At 31.9% G+C, this 17,355-nt stretch overlaps 1 protein-coding gene across 1 annotated transcript in view; it reads right to left on the bottom strand.

The window, feature by feature from the left end:
• LRP1B (LDL receptor related protein 1B) overlaps positions 1-17,355 on the bottom strand; it is a 1,956,425-nt gene that overhangs the window by 84,627 nt on the left and 1,854,443 nt on the right. Inside the window, exons 80-83 of the mRNA XM_080689945.1 lie at positions 12,600-12,716; positions 11,471-11,644; positions 9,426-9,551; positions 2,642-2,806 (exon numbers count right to left, since the gene is read on the bottom strand). Coding sequence (XP_080546071.1) covers positions 2,642-2,806; positions 9,426-9,551; positions 11,471-11,644; positions 12,600-12,716 — 582 coding nt within the window. The remainder of the gene's footprint in view (positions 1-2,641; positions 2,807-9,425; positions 9,552-11,470; positions 11,645-12,599; positions 12,717-17,355) is intronic.

Raw genomic sequence — 17,355 nt, 5'->3', positions numbered from 1 at the left:
AATTAGTGCATAATACTAGTATTTACTTTGACTTTCATTATTTTCACAAGGAAAATTTTATCTTTTTTTGTGTGTTTGCATGTGTGCGTGTGTGTGGTACTTGGGATTGAACACAGGGACATTCTGCCTCTGAGCTGTTAAACCCTCAGCCCTATTTTTTATTTTGAAACAAAGTCTTGCTAAATTTATTATGACTGACCTTGACCCTGCAATCCTTCTGTCTCAGCCTTCTAAATACTGAGTTTACAGGTGTGTGCCTAGCTGGGAAATGTATCTTAAACAAGCCCTCCTGTGAACCTATGAACAGGTCATGGAAATGAACTCTGTTGGGCTTTTTGATATAATCAATGCCAAGATATTACATTTAATAGCACTGTCCTACATGGATATTCATCGTATATTTTATTTTTAGTATTCATTATTAGAAAACCTTAAGAAAGAACAAAAACTCATTCCTACATGGGAAATTTTAATTATGCCTCTCAGATGTATGTTTTTAATTAACTTGTGACATATTCTTTGTTCAATTATTACTGTTCCATACAACTGTCACAAACTTATAAATTTTAATTAATGCTGCCCCAAACCCTAGTTATACGGTGCCCACATAGGAATTTGCCAAAGGCTTAACTGTAAGTAAACCAACAATGAATAAATCCATGAATTGCCCCCTGGGATTTGTTTAGCAAATTAACATTTGTGTGGAGATAATGAGGTTCTACCTTCTACAATACGAAACAATGTTTTTCTAAGGCCACATTTTTAAAAGTGAAAAATGCTTTGCAAATGTACTTAATTGGGCATCATTATTAATTATTAGGTTCTATAAGACAATAAATGAAATGACCATCTCTCAAGTTGAATTCATGTAAGAACTCATTTACACTGTTAATCTAAAATGCAGCTTACCGGAGCATTTCATCTATGGAAATAAGAATCTAAATACTTGAATGAAAGGTAGAATGTTTAATACTATAAAATTGTGGAAAGGTCTGGATAAGTGGTTTTCCCATAACATTAAAGTGGTGCTATATCTATAGACAACTGAGGCTCTACTAACAGTTCATTGTTTTGTAAAAATTTGCTCCTGTGTCTTCTTTACAGGATGAATAGATACCCATAGTTTGCAATGTCAAATGATTTATTTGGCCTAATATTTCTAAATATAAATATAAGTAAACCATCTTGCTATAATTCATTGTATCAGTTAGAATACTGTAACAAGTTAAATAATTAAATCTTTAAACAACCCATTTGGCAAAAAAAAAACATTTCTTTCCTAAAGGAAATATGTATTACCAACATATAATCTCACATTTGTGTACTGACCTCATATTCTCATTTGCATATTCAATAAAGGACCCAGTACTATAATCTCTCCTACAGCAATAGAATATACTCTATGTATAAACTATCTCATCTTAAGAGGAATAAAATTATGTGCTGACTTCTAGTGAACTTTACATTTTGATCAAACTGTTGATTTTTTTCAGTATGCTATTAAGTACTTAGATTATTTTAATTATCAAAGATAATTATAGACATAAAACTATCAAACTTTACTATTAGAATACAAATTCAATATAGCTAGGTTTCTCTAAACTCCATTGGAAATTCTTTCTTTTTATGTAACTTTTTTATTTAGCATTATACTAAATACTTCAAAGAGACGGTGAAAACTTTCAATAGGATTACAATTAACCATGTAGGGGATGTGAAGATCATTTACATTGATTTTCCATTTGACTAACTGAATTTTAATTTTTGGTAGTAAAATTAAATGTGCATAGATTGTACTTTAAAAAGTCACATAATACGCCTTATACTGAATATTAGAATTTGTTAATTAGATTTTTATGATGCATTGATGTTAATTTTTTCTCATGGGATTATATTTTAAATGTAATAGAAGTCAGTAGAAAAATATGCTCAATGTTGTCTAATGTACCATAAAGAATATTTTTTGCAAACATAAGTATTACATAAATTCATAAAAATCTCAAGTATCTCTTAACATGAAATAACCTGGTGTTTTTAAAGCACATTACATATTATATTTTGCAATGGTTATAGTAGTTGTAATTTCAGATGAGAAACAAGATGCTATCAGATATTGTGTTATAATTTATTTACATTCAGAATTAATCTAATTTAGCTGACCAAGTTCTGTGTGCACCTACATCCCTATCACTGTGAACTTCATTATGATATGGGACTACAATGCACCAATAAAAGTATATTAAAAACAAAAAAGAACGTAATTTTTAATAACAACTGACTTTTACTTTTGCAAACACTATGTAAAAAAACACAGACTTGGAGTTGAATCCATAAGGTTTGGAAAATGGTCACTTTTAATTATTCAAATTTACAGTCAAACTATCTGTAATTACTGAACTTCTCCCATGGTACATACTTAACACAGAATAATGTTCAATACTGTCATTAAATGTTGTGACCTGAACTTAGACACATTAAATTTAGGACAGACGCCATTCATTATGTTGAGTTAATGACTAAATTTTATTTGTGTTAATATACTCTTTATCAAGTTATTAGGAATTATATTTGAAACAAAAACATTTTCACCTAAGAAAACATGCAAATGATTTTGAATATAAAACAACATTCAAATATTTACCTAGGTTTGATGGTGTGCAAGTCCCTCCATTCTGACAATAGTTGCTACAGTGGTTGACTTCACATCTTTCTCCTGAGTAACTAGGCCAACAGTGACACCGCAGATCACCCTTCTCATTTAAAATGCATCTCCCTCCATTTTCACAGGTCAATTTGCAAGAATCATCTGGTTAGAAGAAGAAATGTACAGATTAGGATACCATTCAGGGTGTGAGAGGGTGAAAATAGCTCAAATAAACAAAAATTACTAAAGTTAGTATATTATTTTTCCATAAATAACTATCCATAAGTATAAAATTTGAAAAAAAATCAATATCATTTGACAACAGAGAAATCGATTCTAGTCATTAGATGGTGAATACAGATATTAAATTAACTTGATTTTTGTTTTAAACTTAAACATTATTAGCCAAAATAATATCATTATTATTTTGTTTTAAACTTAAACATTATTAGCCAATTCTTCCAGTTGTCTAACATAAAAATTTAATAATAGCTGAAACTTTCTAAAACTAATATATTTTATATTTTACAACTGATTTTTATGATACAAGTAAACACTGTCTAACATTATCTACTTTATAGTACTTGATAGTCATTGAACTGAAATATTTAAGATTTATTTATTTATTTATTTATTTATTTATTTATTTATTTATTTTTGGTGGTACCGGGGTTCCTGGAAACCCCTCTACCTCCGGGCTACGCTCCCAGAACTATTTTTATATTTTTATTTGGAAACAGGGTCTCTTAAGCAGCGAGACTGGCTTCAAACCAGCTCGATCTTCCTGTCTCAGCCTCCCAAACTGGGGGATTACAAGCATGTACCACCACGCCCAGACTCTAAGATATAATTATAGCAGCTATATATATCTATACATGCATACATACATACACATTAATGCATCCTATGCTACTTGTGTTTATGTGTGTGTGTAACTGTAGGTATGTATGTGTATGTGTGTGTATATATGTATATATATGTATATATGTATACATAAATGTGTGCACAAATATCCTATAGAGAAATATTTGAATGGAGAGATACTCTTTGAAGTCAGTCCTTATTAGTGGTACAGTAATACTCCAGACTACAAGTCACTTAGACTTTGTCCAGGATGATAGAATAATATCCAAATAACTTCATATGTGACATTTGATCTAAATGTATAGGCACACTGGACTTAATAAGAGACCCTGAGATTTTGAATTTTTTCCCCAAAGTAATGTAGAGATTTTGAAGAGTCTAAGAAGCCTGAGAGTGAATGTACTAACACATGTGAAACTGAAAGGAGCGAGACTATGAGGACTTTGTTTAAACCGTCCAGGCTAGATAAGATGGATGACCTAAGTATAGTAATGTGGAACAAATGCATGTGGAAGAAATCTAAGAATAATTATGAAGTAAAAATCACATCATTGATGTATGACAAAAATTATGGAAAATTACGAGGATTCTTCAATTTCTAACTAGAGCAACTAATTAGGAATACAAGGATAACAGAAAAGAGAGGGCTGTGTTAGCTCTGAACATTCTAACTTGAGGATCCCTATGCAAATGCTTGTGAGACTCTTCAGCAAAGATTGACTGTGGGGTGAGATTCCCAAGAAACATTTAGAGTGTAAATGTGTCTTCTCAATTTAAAATTTACCAAAAATATTTCTGATTCAGAAATATATGTCTTAGTGGGAGTTCTGAATGTGAACAGAGAAGAAAACCATGTGAGGCGCCATGACCATAGTTAGAAACATTATGGGGTGACTTATTTTCACCTATAGATGTTAAATGCAAATTGCTTAGATATTCAAAATCCCTACATGTTGGGGCATTCATATTTCTATAACATCCTTCATTAGGTGGTAGCAATTTAAAATATAATACCATCTCATGAAATGAAAGTTGAATCCTGTGATTCTGAAAATTACAGTAATAATTCTATGGTGAAAAAGCAGGCTGATTTTATCAATAACTAAATCACCTCCAGAATCCAAGCTCCAGCAATTATAATCAACTATAGAAAAGAACAGGTGAACATTTCTCCAAGAATAAGTAATATTTGAATTTCAAATTTATCACATGAAGAATAAAAATATTCAATGTGCTCATCATTTAATAATAGCAGTTAGAGAAAGCCAAGTAATTATAAAGCACTATATAAAATATTAGTGTTAGAGCCGGGAGTGGTGCCACATGCTTGTAATCCCAGTATTCAGGAGGCTGAGACAGGAGGATCACAGTTCGCAGATAGCCTCAGCTACTTAGTGAGGCACTCCACAACTTAGTGAGACCCTGTCTCAAAATAAAGAATAATATATATATATATATATATATATATATATATATATATATATATATATATATATATATATGGTAAGGGTTGTAGCTCGGAGGTAGAATGCCCCTGGGTTCTATCCCCAGACCCACAAAAAAATAAAGTAAAATATTAGTGTTAGAAAAAATTACTTGGCATTTATTTACATAAATCAATAATTCTTAAATCCATTTAGGGGTGATAGCATGCAAATATAGCCTTGGCACCTATAAAGCTAAGGTAAATGGGCCACTTAAGAACAAGAATTTAAGACCATCCTGGGCAACAAGGTAAGACACCCTATTTAAAAATTAAAAGGTAATAATAATTCTGAAACCCACCCACTTATGTTCCTAAATGAAGTGATTCAAAGTATTTATTATCAAGTTCTATGTACACACATATCAGTTTGAGGGTTTTTTTGTGTATGTGTGATGCTGGAAATTAAGCCCAAGGGCATTTTATATTCATTAAATTGATATTTTCTTCTCAATTATAAGATTAAGCCCTGAGGAATTTTCTGGAATCATGTCTTTCAAGTAAGGGTGAAATAAACATTTCTGAAAATGTTTTAGGCCTTGCATAAGTGTTCATTCAGATAAACAAGCTTCTTTCTTTTAGGAACAAAACAATACTGCTTGGTGATTTAATGGAACAAAAAGGTCTTGCTTTATTTTTCTACCAACTTTATAGTGACAGATTTATTTCTGAGTGCTATGTGTGTACATTTTGCAAGGAACTGTAGTACACATTTTATGTATGTATTTTATGTATGACATTTTTAGTATATTCAATGATTCTGGAAATGGGCATTGTGGGTGATATTCAGGCAACAAAGCATTCAAAATTAGGAAAATGAACCACCTGGGTTCCGCTGGGGGCACCACCATTAACTGAGCAATGTTAGACAATCAAATTAGCCTCTTGTTATAGCTTGGATCTGAAATGTCCCCCAGTGTTTCCTGTTGAAATTATGGTCTCCAATACAACAATGTGCAGAGGCAGGACTTTTTAATAAATAAATGGATCATGAGGGCTCTGATATCATTACTGAATTAATCTACTGATAGATTAATCCATTTATAGCTAAATGGACTACTGGAAAATGGGACCTACTTGGAGACAGTAGATCTCTTATGCATGGCCTGGAAAAGTTTATCTTCTTTTTGCCACCCCTACTTCTTCTGAGATGCTATGAGCTGAGCAGCTTTCTTTGCCATGCACTCTTCCACCATCATGTTCTGTCTCACTGCAGGCCTAATGTAATGGAATCAGCCAACCATGACAAAACCCTCCGAAACCACAAGCCAAAATAGATCTCAACTCCTCTAGACTGTTCTTGTCAAGTGTTTTGGTCACAGTAAGAAAAAGTTGGCTAATATCCATCTCAATGCTATAGTTTTCTTATAACAAAATAAGAGAACTCACAGTATAATGGTATATGTGAAAATTAAATGAAATATATTATATACATATATATGCAGATACTTAGAATGTGCCTTATTCATAGGCTCTCAAATTATTCATTATTATGATGATTATTATCAGTGGCCGTAGTATTAGTATTTGCCAATTTTGCATAGAAGAAACTCAGATTAAAGGAGACAAGTACAGAGTTCAACTCTAAAAGGTTTATATGTGGTAGCTGTCCTAATCAAAAACTCCAACTCAGCTCGCCCTCTTGCCAAGTTCTTCCAAAGTATGCTTTGATTTAGTTTATCAAAAATATATTTTGTAGTCTGGTTTATCAAAAATATAATTTGTAGTAAGCAAAACATTAAGGAGAAAAGTTATTTTGAAGTGTCAGTGATATCTAGTATAAAAGGGAAATAATGAAAATTATCTGAAACTGGACCATAAAACTATCTATACCATCTGACCCTTCAGACAAGTCACACTGGCAGAATTGTTAATGTTCTTCTGGGTGAGATTGTGTGCTCTCTCCAAGGTGTCACTGTCCAAACACCAGCACAATCAGGCATGATGCAGGTGGTGTCTGTAAGGGTGTGGGGGTAAGGGTGAGGGGGTACTACTGAAGATGTGGCATTCTTCTATAAAAAAGAATTGGTGACATTTAAAAGAGTTTCTTTCTGTGAGGGTAAGTATATATACTCCTTCATGATGTCTCTCTGACCTAATGATAATATTTAAAAACTTTTATTTGTTTTTCTTATTCTCCTATCATAATTAAGATTGCAGTTACTCCAGCAGGAAGAAAAAGTGGTAAAGAGGAAAAGAGCTTCTCAGTGCCAATGTCAGCATCTTTTCAATAATTGACACTAAAGTGCCCATCTAGACCACCAATCATGATCTGCTCTTAGGTCTCTGGAAATTCCCAACTTGCCACCTGCAACAGCTCTTTTCACCTCCTCCACGCTGACTGAAATGAATTGCCCAGGGTTTTCTTTATATGCTGTGTTTCCATATCTTTGCAGACTATTGCTTCGGTCTCAGTGTCCTCTGACCTCTGTCTCAATCTAAATCCAATCTGTTTGTGCAGAACTTGTTTGAAAGTCATAAAATGTAGGCAATTCAAACTGATACTATATTTGGATAGTCAACTAAATTTTTAAAAGTTCTACTAGTTTTAATCCTCTCTTCTTTACACATATTAATAGTTGGTGTTTATATCATTCACCGTTTCATCTTTTTAACCTCTTCAACTTTGCATGCCCAATGCTTAGTGAATATATGTTAAGTGAAAAAACTATGCTAGTTTGAGACACTGGGTGTCATATAAAAGGCAAAAGTCTTCAAATTCCATGTAACCCTGTGACAAAAATAAGAGAGAGCTATGCCTGAGTAATAACACTGACTTAGTGCACAGACACAGTAATCCAGTGAGGAATTACTTCCAACAGAGACAAATGCATAGGTAGGGACCCTGCTGTGAAGAGGTCCTAGGTTTGTATCTCATCGGGAAAATGTGTGCTGTGACTGTCAGGTGAATTTGGAGCAAAGTGATTTTGTGATATACAATTTACTAAATATGAATTTTCTCCTTCTCCTTTTACTTACTTATTTACTTATTATAGGATTATACCTTGGAGCATTCTACCTCTGTTCCACACCCCCAGATTCCCAGCCCTTTTTATTTAATTTAATTTTTTTTTTTTTTTTTACTTTGAAACAGGGTCTTGCTAAGTTGATGAGGTCTTGTTAAATCACCGAGGCAGCCCTCAAAGCTGCAATGCTCCTGTGTCATCCTCCTAAGTACTAGGATTACAGACATGCACCACCGCACCCTGCCTCTTTTCTCTTAATAATAGTTTTTATCCCATTATAACTAAATGCCCTAAGTATGTTAGAACTTATTATGAATCTACCTGGATATTCAAGAGACAACTCTCCCTTCCATTTCTCACCATAATATTTTGTTCTTTACTATTTATTTATTTATTTGCTGTTCAAATGATATCTTGAATTTTTTTAGTGTTTATTACAAACGCAGGCTAATACATAAACTATGGAAAAACTGATCTGTTTTGTCTCTGAGTTATTCCTCAGTTCCAAGTTTATGTTATACCTTGATAATAAGCCCTCAAAACATGCATTACTATTTTTACTCATAGTAATATTTATTGTAAAACAAATTTTACAAAGAGATAACTGAGACAAAGTTTCTAAACTAATCATCAGGTTCTAAATTACTGGTTGGCATATGGTAAGTGATTAAAATTTTATTATGCAGGAAATTATGGTACATGCCTTTATCTCCAGGACCTGAGAGGCTGAAACAGGAGGATTGCAGGACTGAAGCCAGCCTCAGCAATTTAGTGAGAACTTCAGAAACTTAGTGAAACCCTGTTTTTTTGTTTTGTTTTGTTTTATTTTTGTTTGTTTGTTTTATGTTTGGGTGGTACTGGGGTTCCTGGAAACCCTTCTACCTCCAGGCTACACTCCAGACCTATTTTATATTTTTATTTGGAAACAGGGTCTCTTAAGCCAGCACTGCTGGCTTCTAACCTGCGTGATCCTCCTTTTTTGCCTCCCAAACCCGAGATTACAAATGTTCGCGACCACACCCGGCTTAGTGAGACCCTGTTTAAAAATTAAAACAATTATAAGGCCTAGGGATGTAGCTTAAAGGTAGAATACCATTGGGATCAAGGTCCAATACTAAACAAATAAATACATTTATTGAATGAATTAACAAAGTAGGGAGTTGGAATTAACCCATAAAATGACATCTTCAAAATTATTTTTCTAATTCAAACCCTTTGTAAAATGTCTTTTGATTCTGTCAGTTTAAAGTTCCTTATATCTATCAAGTGAATATTTAGTGTTCAGTGCTGCAAGAATGAATTATAGGAAGTCTTCTGCAGAGAGCATAAGTTACATAGGCACCCATGAACCATTGATATAATAGCAGCTAAATTGATGATGGAGCAGGTAATTATACTCAGTTTCAGTAGTTGTGAAATTTATCATGAGAATTAATTAATTATTTATATAATAATGAAGAACACCTACCTAATACGTTGTCATCATTGCAGGTCCCATTAATCAAATATTTTCCTTCTGGGCACACACAGGTGGCCCCAGAAGGATTCAGCAAGCAGAGAAATTCACATGCCAAATTCAAACAAGGATTAGGTACTGGCAAAAGAAAACAAAGAAATGTAAAATATAGTCATTATAGATTTTAAAAACCTAAAAGGTGAAAAGATGAATTTGTATTTCTGAAAGGAAATCACATCATTTGTACAGAGTATTTAGTTCCAATGTTAATTTTTATTTTACAGGATAAAATAATTTACTATCCATTATATATTATTAATAAGAAATTCACTACTACAAGTATTCTTTCCAAAAGAGAGGAGAACTTATTAAAATTTATACTTGGCCATTCTGTGTGTGTGTGTGTGTGTGTGTGTGTGTGTGTATGTGTGGTACTGGGGATGGAACCCAGGGGCCTTCTACCTCCATGCTACACCTCCAGGCCTTTTTTGCGTTTTATTTGGAAACAGGGTGTCACTAAGTTGCTGAGGCTGGCTACCAAGCTGTGATCATCCTGTCTCAGTCTCCCAAATACTGAAATTTCAAGCTTGTGCCACCACGCCCGGTTATAATTGGTCATTCTTCCTTATGAAAATTGCTATTTGGTAGAAAGGTTAGTCTTAGAGTCTGAAGTGTAGTTTAAAACTATGTTTGAAAACAAAGCCAGCTACAGTATTTTAGGATCTTATCGTCATTTTAGATCTTCAGAGGATTGTTCTAAAACACACACACACACACACACACACACACACACACACACTTCACTCTGGTATTTACAGTCTTAATCTCCATTTGTATTTAAAAGTTCAAAACACAAGCAAATATATAAGTTAAAAAAACATATTAAAAAGGTTTCCTTGCCATCAGTTAAGTGTGTGTATATGTGTGTATGTGTGTGTTTATTTGTACATGTGTGTATAAAGGGGTGTAATACTTATTATTGTCTAAATTTCTGTGTAGTAGGCATTAGTAGTTAAAGCTGATTCATGGCCTTCCTTAGAAACTATTGCATTAGCCTACTAGAAATGCCACCTGGATAGTTGAATTGGTGACTATGAAAGGGGATTTTCTAGAAGAACCATTGTTCAAATGCCTACTGTATTCAGATGAGAGAATTATTTATGTATTTATTTATTGTGAATCTAGTAATAGTTGACTATTACTTTGATTACTGTAGAATCAAAAGATGAATTTAGATAAATATCAACTATCTTTACATGTAATTACCTACACAAAAGAAAACACCTTTTATATGAGATAAAAATAATTATAAACATATCTTATTTTTCTAAAAGACAAATATATATATATATATATATATATATATATATATATATATATATACACACATTACATACAATAGAATTTTGGCCGGTTTATTTTTACTTTTTTTATTTTTATTTTCTAAGTAGTCCTGGGGATTGAACCCAGAGCCTCGCAGACCCTAGCCAAGGGATTCACCATTCAACCACACCCCCAGTCCTGCAATGTGTTTAAACATATTTTAAATATAATTATTTATATTTATCAACCTACTTATTTTTTAAAACAATAGGATAATAATAATAAATAATATACAATAAATTAGAGAAAATACAACTTGGAAAAGTTTTTGGGTATTTTTAAGGTTTTGGAGTGTTAATGGCATTATAGCTACTTGGTTATTAGTAGCAAGTACAAAAATGGCTAATGATGAATTTTTCTTCTTTCATGATTCTGCTCTAGACTCACAAGGTTTATTGAGAATTTCAGAACTACAAAATAATAGGTAATTTTAGAACAAAATCAATTTATTTCCAAGAATGAATAGGCACATTCTATGGCAGAAATTGAAACTTTTGCATTATCCATATCTTGACATTAGTATTTTGAAAAGCCTGGTAATACTAAAATTAAACTTACCTAATTTATTAGGGTTAAGTCTTGAAATAGTTACTGAATTTTTAAATGTTATATTAAGATACATGAGGAAAACATTCACCAATACATCAGAAAACTAAATCAAATATTATACTTACAGTCTAGTTGTTTATAGCGTTGAGATATCAAAACACCTTTTGTTTTATCAACATCTAAAGCTAGGTATTCTACCAAACCATGGCCAAATTTTTGTACTCGAAATGCACCATTTTTTGGCCCTGCTCCATATAAATAATCCTCAAAGACATCAATCCTATGTGGATGTAACAAGCCTGCAATTTTAAAAAAGTAAGATTATAAGAGTTGTAATACATACACTAAGATTTTTAAAAAGCAAGTTTATCTAAGATTATATAGAAAAATTGTATTGTCTTTAAAAAGTCTCAGAATTAAAATATCTAAAATATTAGCTGTGACGTTGACAGAGTTAATCTCTCAACTGTGGGAATATAAGGAATATTTAACATGTCACTCAGAACATAAAAAAAAGCAATCATCTATTTAATCATCTTCACCATCAGCAGGAATTTTCTCTGGGTTTCTTATATGCAGAGTAAACTTTTAGTCTATATGGTTGGTAAGCAAAAGAATAGCATAAGTACGGGCTAGCCTCAATGGTAGCACAGAAATTGGCAATTTATAAGACTTTCAGTTATGATTCTGTACACATTAGTAATCAAATAAGATCACCTCAATGACTGCCTTATCAAGTAATTGTGTTGATTTTAAGGAAAAATTATTTTTCTATTACCATTTCTGCTTTAGATAATGAAAAGAAACTGGCAAATGGTAACGATTCACATATTAAACTCTGAAAATAATAGTGACCAACAATTTTCACATTGGGTGATTTATTTTAAGATATTATATCAAACAAATAATTCACTTCTGGTACTGAAATTTATAACAAGCAAAATAACAACATTTATAAATTACTTATGACACCAAAGTTTCCATAGCAAAACAAAGTTTATTTTTATTTAGTTTTTTTCAATGTTTCCTGAAATAGTAAAATATATTTTATGATGAGACAGGTTAAATTTACCTTAATAAAATATAGGAATGTATATTCTAGTATGAGTGAAAAATTTAGTATAAGATCTACAAGTTGAAAGTAAAAATGATTTAAGGAAATTCTGAATGCTAAGCATACAGATTGATATTTATGTATTATGATGAAATAATCTCAATAACAATTAAAAATAAAACCAAAAGCACTTTACAAACCTTGTTTGCTGCTGACAGAGACTACCGAACCAGAGCCATCATACATAACACTGCCAATAGTGGAGAGCTCAAAGTCAGCCCAGTATATTCGTCCACTAAAATGATCCACAGCCAGCCCTGCAGAATCAACACACAGACAAGTAATAGAAAAAACTGAGATTGTTGAACTTACATGCTTTCTTCTTAATATATTTTTGGAGTTTTCCTTCAACTATCACAGAAATTATCCACTATATATCATGGTACTAAAGAACTCAAAAAATTGAAATAACCTAAGCCTTACCTCAAAAGGATGTGTTCTGATTACAAAGCATTTATTTAATGAAATATAAGCAATAATCCTTCCTCACACAGAAAAGAGACCTTAAGTATCTTTCCTTTTTGTACTTATTGGCTTCTTACTTATGATTACATTCTAGTAGGTTTTACGTGATATTTCAATTCATATGTTTATATATAGAATGAGTTCATCATATAAATAACTTAGTCAACAAAAATCTAAGCTAATTTGGTATAAACTAGTTTGGCATAACATGTGAATCCTTTCATGAAGATAGAATTCTAAGAATATAAAAAGTTCACGGATTTAATCCTAAATTGTGAGGCACCGTGTGTGCTTGCTGAGGTTTAAAGTGAGTTAAAATTGATTTATATAGTAGGAAAAATGAATAACAACATTTTAAGTTAAGGTTTTGGTACTGTGTGCATTTTCTATTCTCATACTAAATTTGCTTTAAAGTTGTTTGCCTTAATTTCCATTATAGGTATCTGCAACGAATATAATAAACTGGTATAACATCCAGTAAAAAGTAATGTTTTTCTACTTATCTACCTTTCAATTTTTTTATTTGTAAATGTGATTGAAGTCCAGTTACTATTTTCTTGTAAAAATATCAACACATCGGCTATTTTAGAGAGTAAAGATATTTCAATATAGAAGAGTAAGACCTATGACAGATGGACTCCATAAAGTCTTCGCTGTTGTAAATACTTAATTTTTGTGAAATAGGTATTCTTTAGATATGACATATACTTTGAAAGTGCAATGTAATTAAAATACATTTAACAGTTGAATGTTACAGAGATTTTCCAATTATAACATTCAGTAAAGAACTAAGGTATACTTCAAAGTCAAGGCTCTGGAGTAAAAGGTATTTTGAGTTTGTGCAAAACATACTTTCCTGTGCAGAAGGGACAAGACATAACAATCAGAATTGGAAAAATATATGGTAAAAAGTAACTTGTGAATAATTCTTCAGTTAAGTATTGAGATCTAGATACAATATAATCAATCTGAATATAAGTATTGTTCCTCAATTAAAATATAGAGATTCACTATGTCTGCCTAGCCTCTGAAAAATTATATAGCAATTAAAGTAGGCAATTCATGATATACTAGTTTCTTCTCAAAGACTATTTGGAGTTATGTTCAGAGGTATTCATGCATAATTATGAATAATATAAATTATAAAATGATCCAATTTTCTGCCAATGGCATTAAAGTTCAAAGTATTGTCTAAGAAAGTTTGAAAACATTTTACTTTCTTCTCAATGAATGCAATACAATAAAGAAGTAGATAAAACAAAAGCCTCTCCCCAAGAGAAATGGCTTTATACTTAAAATATTAAATTTTCTAATTATGGAAAAGAACAATGAATGCGTAACTCAGTTTAATTAGTAATATTGTTTCTCAGATTCAACAGAAGTAGGAAGCCCTCAGTGTGTCATATATCACATTATTGCTTGCATAGGATATACTCCTCTTTATCAGCTCTGGTCACATACTGTACCCTTGGATAGAATTACATCTAGATAGAAATTACTTAACTAAGTTTTTGGATGGATGGCATTTATATTACAAAAAAACCACAAATCAATGATCTTGAGTTTTTCCTTAAGCCCTTTAATAAAAAGATAGTCTTTTAAATTAAAAAGTTAATAAAGGAATCAACTACCTTTTCCTGTTATAGTGATAAAAGTCAAGTTTATAGGAAATAACATGATCATGTCTATCCTTAAAGTATTACATATCCTTTTTGTCTTTAATAAAGAACCAATAATGAAATGAAAAAAATAATTCTTAAGAAATTCGTATCTGAACTGGAAATGACAAATATACTGAACCAAGTTAGTAGAAATAGAGAAAATTTAAAATAAAATGCTATACACATTTTAATCAAACATAATAGAATCACAGTTTGAAAGCTTCATAAAATATAAAGACACAAGCTAAGGTTTAGTAATGCAATATAACACAATAACTCTGCAGTCATTTTCTTAATACCGTATCCCTCATAATGCCAAGAATACTGTTACATTTTAAGAAATTTTTGAATCTTGTTTTTGTTGTACTCTGAACATTGCTCTATTTCAAATAGTTTCCCTATTTCCAATATAGTCTAAGATGATAAAAAATGGAGAAAACAAAAAATTACCATAAGTTACCACAGTACTGAAGTGTTATTTTAGAAAGATTTGGAAAAGAGCATTAATTTTAAATCGCTGTGATTTCAGAAATGGAGAAAAGAATTTATATGTACTCTGTTTTAAGAGAAAGTCAAGATGTGTAAGGTGCCTTTTTCTTCTTTAAAAGGTGTCAAGAGGGGCTGAGATAACTAAAGATATTTTCCACCATATCATATTTAATTTTTAAAAATAACATTAAAATATTTTTCAGATTGATTGTCTATTTAGAGTTTTATTTTCCAAACTGCATTAATGTGATTTTTCACACACACACACACACACACACACACACACACACACACACACACACACTTATGACAGCGTTGGTAAAATAAAATAAGTTCATTAAGCAACAGCATCACAGTGCTAAAACGTGTATCTATTTCAGTGGTTATAAATTAAAGAATTTGTTTAATGAAATAAATGATTATGACTATTCCAGGGCCGGTGTGCATATCTTTATTTTCTCTAAAATTGCTACAGTTTGGAGAAAGGAGGCAACATAGCCCTCTAGATATCAAAAGGTATGGTATTTAAATCAAGATGTAGTCCTAAAACCTCCTATTAAAAGCTACATCTATCCAAGGTTGCCTCCTTGTGCCGCACACTGCCAGGTACTAGGCACAGAGCAAAGAATAAGATGTATCATATTTTCACTCTTGTAGTGCAACTACTCAAACATTACACCACACACTGGAAAGAAGATTATGCTCCATATGTTTACCGCAGTGCCTGGTTATGAACACCAAGCATGCTATTTTTTACAGGAGGCTTCTAAACCGTTCCATGGATTAGAAAGTATAAATTTGAAGGCATCCAGTTGTTCATTAATCCAACACATACTTGTTTTAGGCACACACTGATGGTGGAGATATTAGAAAAATATTAATAATAGTTTTACATTACTTACAGTCTTATACACAGAGAAAATACATTAAAGAGTTGATGATAGACTGAATCAAATGATGGGATACCAAGAATGGAAACAAAGAGTGCTATAAAACCTCAGAGGACTGAAGTTTCCTCCAGTTTGTGCAGTGGTGGCGTGTGATTAGATTAGATATGAGAATCCCAATCCTGAAATTCACAGGTGTTACACAAGGAAAGATAAGTTCATGTCTGTTTCTGATGTTCATCTAAGTTATTATCTGTGTCCTGTTAAAGTAGAAAGTGTAACCAAATATCCTGTATCTCTGTGCATATATTCAGCCATGGATGGATAAAGGAAAGACAGAAATTTTTATAAGTCTACAGCACAAAGAACAAGATTTTAAACTTGGGGAGAAACAGAGGCATTATTCTATTTACTTATTTAAAAATGATACCGAAGTCATAACAAGTATTTGTATTTATGTCCAAAAAAGAGACAAAATAGGCACAAACAAGCCAAAGATTACTGAGAAGACATAGCAATGAAGTACAGTTCTGATCAAAGACATCTCATAAGACAAATTTGTGGAAAGTCTTCCCATATAAAGGGAGCATATATGCCTGTAAATACAAAACAATGACTTACTGATTACTACTCTTTTAAAGCTATTTATAGTAAGATTATGTTCATGGAAATAAAATTATATTTTTTTCCTAAAAATCTCCTGAGACTTGTTCTGACTTGTGTGTATATGAATTACACTTGTCTTGGAAATACACAGGAGTTATTAACCATTGTAAAGATAACATGTAGGTATGCTTCTGCTTAATGTAATAAATACTTCCTGGGATTTTAAACTGACATTTCTAATAGTAAGAAAGTAATTTATTCAAATTCCTCTGATACAACTCTTTAAGATATATAATGCATTATTATAAATTATATTCACCATGCATTGTTATAGAACAACATAGCTTCTTCCTCCTATCAAAAAATTACTTCCTACCCAGCAGCAGAGCTCTCAACTTCATTCTCTCCAGTGACTAGGTAACACTATTCTACTCTCAACTTCTATGAGGCCAATGATTTTAAATTAGACTTGCAAGTGAGATCACATGACCACATAATATGTACAAATATTATATGTCAGTAAAAAAATATTTTTTTGCAGTACTGGGCATAGAACCCAGGGACATTCTACCTCTGAGCTCTACCCCCAGCCCTGTTTTTCATTCTTTATTTTGAAAAAGGGTCTCACTGAGTTGCAAGGGCCTCACTAAGTAGCTGAGGCTAGCTTTGAACTGTGATCCTCCTGTCTCAGCCTCCTGAATGTTGAGATTACAAGCATGAGCCACCATGCCCAGCTAAAAAAGAAATTTGTAAGCAGGTGGCAATGAAGTAAAAGCTGATAATAATTT

Source organism: Muscardinus avellanarius (genome assembly GCF_963383645.1).
Source record: "Muscardinus avellanarius genome assembly, chromosome: 2".
Classification (NCBI taxonomy): Eukaryota; Metazoa; Chordata; class Mammalia; order Rodentia; family Gliridae; genus Muscardinus; species Muscardinus avellanarius.
This window is presented reverse-complemented; position numbering and strand designations above follow the sequence as displayed.